Source organism: Poecilia reticulata, linkage group LG1 (assembly GCF_000633615.1).
Source record: "Poecilia reticulata strain Guanapo linkage group LG1, Guppy_female_1.0+MT, whole genome shotgun sequence".
NCBI classification, from domain to species: domain Eukaryota; kingdom Metazoa; phylum Chordata; class Actinopteri; order Cyprinodontiformes; family Poeciliidae; genus Poecilia; species Poecilia reticulata.
The window spans coordinates 16,547,206-16,551,245 of NC_024331.1; the positions used below are offsets into that span (position 1 = coordinate 16,547,206).

The 4,040-nt window shown below is 42.6% G+C and overlaps 1 protein-coding gene across 6 annotated transcripts in view; it reads left to right on the forward strand.

Moving 5' to 3' along the window:
• Window positions 1-3,443, forward strand: part of LOC103463737 (axin-2) — a 95,908-nt gene extending 92,465 nt beyond the window's left edge. For 5 of the 6 annotated variants that reach the window (XM_017305987.1, XM_017305986.1, XM_017305991.1 and 2 more), the window contains one exon: window positions 3,190-3,443. In XM_017305987.1, coding sequence (XP_017161476.1) covers window positions 3,190-3,316 — 127 coding nt within the window. In that variant the 3' untranslated portion in view covers window positions 3,317-3,443. Of the gene's footprint in view, window positions 1-226; window positions 395-3,189 lie in introns of all 6 variants that reach the window. The other variant, XR_001776815.1, reaches the window with a different exon arrangement.
• Window positions 3,444-4,040: the final 597 nt, after the last annotated feature.

Here is a 4,040-nt window from a genome sequence, read left to right on the forward strand (position 1 = left end):
ATATATATACTGCTCTTGTTTGTATGTGTGAAGCATTGGAGCCTGAAAGCTGACAAAGAAACTAAGCCGGGCTCATCCACTGTACTTAGAGCTTTTTCAAAAAGAGGGGGAGAAAAAGAGGGGGATCTGGAGTGAATTTTTCTCACATCTGGTCCTGATTTACATGCTAAGGCAACCTTAATAAATATGGCTTTGAAGCTAAGGTTATTTTATTTTGTGTGCAAAGACCATCGCAATGCCTTCAAATTCCTCCGCCAGACGATTGCATCAGACATTGAAATCCAACGCTGCGCTGAGCACCTTGTTCTGGTGAAGGTATCGGGGCCACGGCGATAAAGCCGTCACCGTCTGTGTCGCACCACGAAGCCAAACTCCCAACATCAGGACTTCAGTTGTAAGTACCAACAAGTTCTGAAGACCCGCCGCTGAAGCTACCGAAATACCTGTTTCGGGGGGACGAGTCTGTGGCGTTTCAGCAAGTGAAGCCTCTGCAGTCACATCTGTTTGTTAGGCAAGAGCGGAGGAGAAGGCTCACAAACAAGCCAGCGCTCCCCCAGCTATCCCATAACTCTTCAGCGAGCCTGTGAGAACAGGGGGTGGGGGGATGAAGCGCCTGGCTTCAATGGCAGCAGAATGTGTGGAGTTGGTTAATTTGGACATGGCAGCGGTTCAGCAGAGAACAGTACTCCGCAGCTCTGCCAGACAATATTGGTGCCAGATGTTGTGAGGAGAGAAAAATCCTGCCACATAAAACATGTTCCAGTGGAAAGACTCCTTCTGTCGCTCTGCCTCTGCAGCAAAGTGATGAGTTTGAACTATTTGTGAGCATAAAATGTAGTTTTATTCATTTAAATGCAGCCATTTAGATTAAGATGGGTAGTGTGGCTGTTTTTGTGAGAAGAATAAAACAAGAAAGATAAATAATTGAAAGCGTTTGAGTTATGCCCAGAAGAAGTTAGACAACAGATGGAAATTTTTTTTTTTTTGTTAGAAATGCAGTTTGGTTACAAGCTTTTTTTTCTCTTTTTGCTTTTTGTCACATTAATGTTGCTGCCTGTTCTGCAGCTGTGATGAAGCAAACCTCCTTCACATTCGTCTGCGATTACAATGAAAAAAACGACGACGTATGTCTATATTTATGTACACCCTCCCCGTACATGTGTTGTCTGAATGACTCTAAGCTGAGCTCATAAAACACTCGGCTCCCCCTACATTTTTTTTTTTTTTTCTCTTCCGTTTTATATTCCGAATGCAGGCACACATGGACAAAATGAGGCATTTTTCCATTACAAAGCTTATCATTAAATCCCCTCCTGCTGATCTTTTTGCTGGGTTTAAAGTAGAGAGTAGAATCATTAGAAACATCAGGAGACTTCACAGCCACTGGGGCTGAGCTAGCCTGGGGAGCTATCTCCGCTTGTATGAAGAAGAAGAGCAGCGGGTTAGCGAGGTGACCCGTGACCTCGAGGAATACCGTCTGAGGGCAGAGGTCCTTCGTCCAAACTGTTGCACACATTTGCTGAACCGCTGCTGCTGCAGATGCACCACATTTTGTGGCCTGCTTCCAGCCTCCAGTTTTTGTGCTGCTCATGCTGATTTTGGCAAGTTTTGACTAATTTTTTAATGACTTCTACAAGAATATAAGAACATCATGTTTTTTTGTTTTGTTCTACCCTTCTATCCAAAGAGAAAGTGACTTGTAGGGCTGTGATTTTTACTTCTGACTTCAGAATTTAGTCGAACACAAAACTCATTATTGTATATTATTGTAACGTTGATTATCTTTACTTTAGACTTTCGAAATGCTGCCAATATTTCAAAATTCAGCATGTTCTATAAAAAAGATTTAAAGAAAACGGAGCAATTTTGCTGGACTATGTTTCACTTTCCTGAAAGTCTATCTCTCCAAGATATGAATATGATCACGCTTTGAGCTTTTACACTGCAAAAACATAAAATCTTATCGAGTATTTTGCCTTGTATTTAATACAAACATCTTAGCACAATTGAATTAGGATGAAACTAACTTAAAAGTAACTTTTCAGCGAGAAACGGGAGGCTATTTTAAGTAAATATTTTTATTAATATCAATGGAAAAGTGCCATTTCCACTGGCTGATTATTTTATGTATAACGTGGGGAAATATCAAGTCAAATAATCTGCCAGTGGAACTTGTATTTTTTAAATCAATATTAATGAATTGACTTAAAATAAGTTCTTGCTGAAAAGTTACTTACAAGTTAACTTTGTCTTAATTCAAGTGTACTAAGATATTTGCACTAAAATCTTGGCAGAATATATTTGGTAAGACTTTGTTTGTGGAGTGTATTTGAAAAACTTCAGTATTCAGAGCATTATTTTACGTAGGGTCATTAGATGAGACTCTCATACCGACCCCGGCCTGTCTCGCTCATCCTGAAAATGCTGCGTCCACACTGAAGAGTGTTGTAAGTGTGAAACGGCACCGTTTCGATTGGAAGCTTTTTGGAAGCGCGTGTTTATGTCTCAAGAATTTCGGGTTTTGAGGCGGGCAGTGGAGTGCAGTCGCAGGCAGACTCTCGGGCACCTGAAACGTCAACCTGTGTGACAGAGAGGCCCTTGATTTGACAACAAGCCCAATTAGAAGCCATGGAGACACTGGGAGGAAGGAAGGTGGTGATGGTGGAGGCAGGGGGGGGAGGAGCATGGAGAAAGGGAGGGGGAGCTGCTTAAGGACAGCCTCTAATTAACCCTTCAACTTTAATAAGTCCTGGCAGGACAGATCTGCGACGAGGAGCCGAGCGCTCGCGGACGAGCCGTTTTTAGCGGCTCAAATTATCACAGGCGGTGTTTAAACGAGAGGTTCAGCTGTGTTTGCGCAGCGGTGCGATGTGGAGTCAGGCTCTACCTTTGAAGTGTTCAGGGATGGCATTGAAGGCTATGACTAAGTTGTTTTGTACAAGATCCATTTCTGGCTCTGAGAGAGCGTGAGTGTTTGATTTGGACTAAAGGGAGCGTGTACACGTAAGTAGTCGTGTAGGAGCCTCAAAGCTGTTTAGAACAAGATGAAATGTATCGGTTGCCCTCCTGCTGCCGCTCTGTCAGCTATTGTTTGAGCTTAGTTTTCTTTTCTTTCCCAACACTCACCTACGCGTTTTCTAATCACAAACTTCTCTCTTTGTGTGCGTCTCCTTTTCTTTCCCTCCTCAGGTACTACTTCAAGAAGGCGAGCGATGAGTTTGAGTGTGGAGCGGTGTTCGAGGAAGTGTGGGAAGATGCCACTGTGCTGCCCATGTACGAGGGCAAAGTCCTGGGCAAAGTGGAGAGGATGGACTGAAAGAAAGAAAAAAAAAAAAACAATAACACAAACAACCAGTGCCCTTCCCGCGCCCAACCACAAGTTAAGCTTTCCCTTAAGAACTTGAGCAACAGACTCTATGAAAAAAAACAAACAAAAAAAAAAACCTCTGGACTTTTTTTTCTTTTTTTTATATTTCTTATTATTAAGCTAAACAGAGTTAATATATCCAGCACAAGAAACGCGATTGAAGGAAGACGAGCCAATGAAGTATGCCGAACTCAGAGGAGGAGCCGCCCCCTCCCTGACTCGCTCAACCAATCAGCCTTAGATCACACAAAGGGACGAAACTTTGAAGACCAACGTAAGAATCGGAGGCCAGGGGGGAGGAGAGACCCCGACTCCTCTTGAAGATAACCACTGAAGAAACCGTCGAGTTGCGACACGACGGCGGACTGATGGTGACCTGTGCAGAGGGCTAAGCAGGCGCTGACAGAAACGCCCAGATGTGTGCATATACATACATATATATGTATATATACACATATTTTATATATATATAGATATATATATATATCTATATATATAATTCTTTATGTCTTGAGTTTAAAAGTTTTATTTAGTATTTATTAAAATAACCCTTCCCTCTCCCGTGTCTTAATCCGTTGACCCCACCCCCTTTTTCCCGTCTCCAGCCAATGAACAAGCTGCTTTGAATGTTGGGAGAATACTGTAGTGATGCCGTTTCATGTTTGTCCGTTTT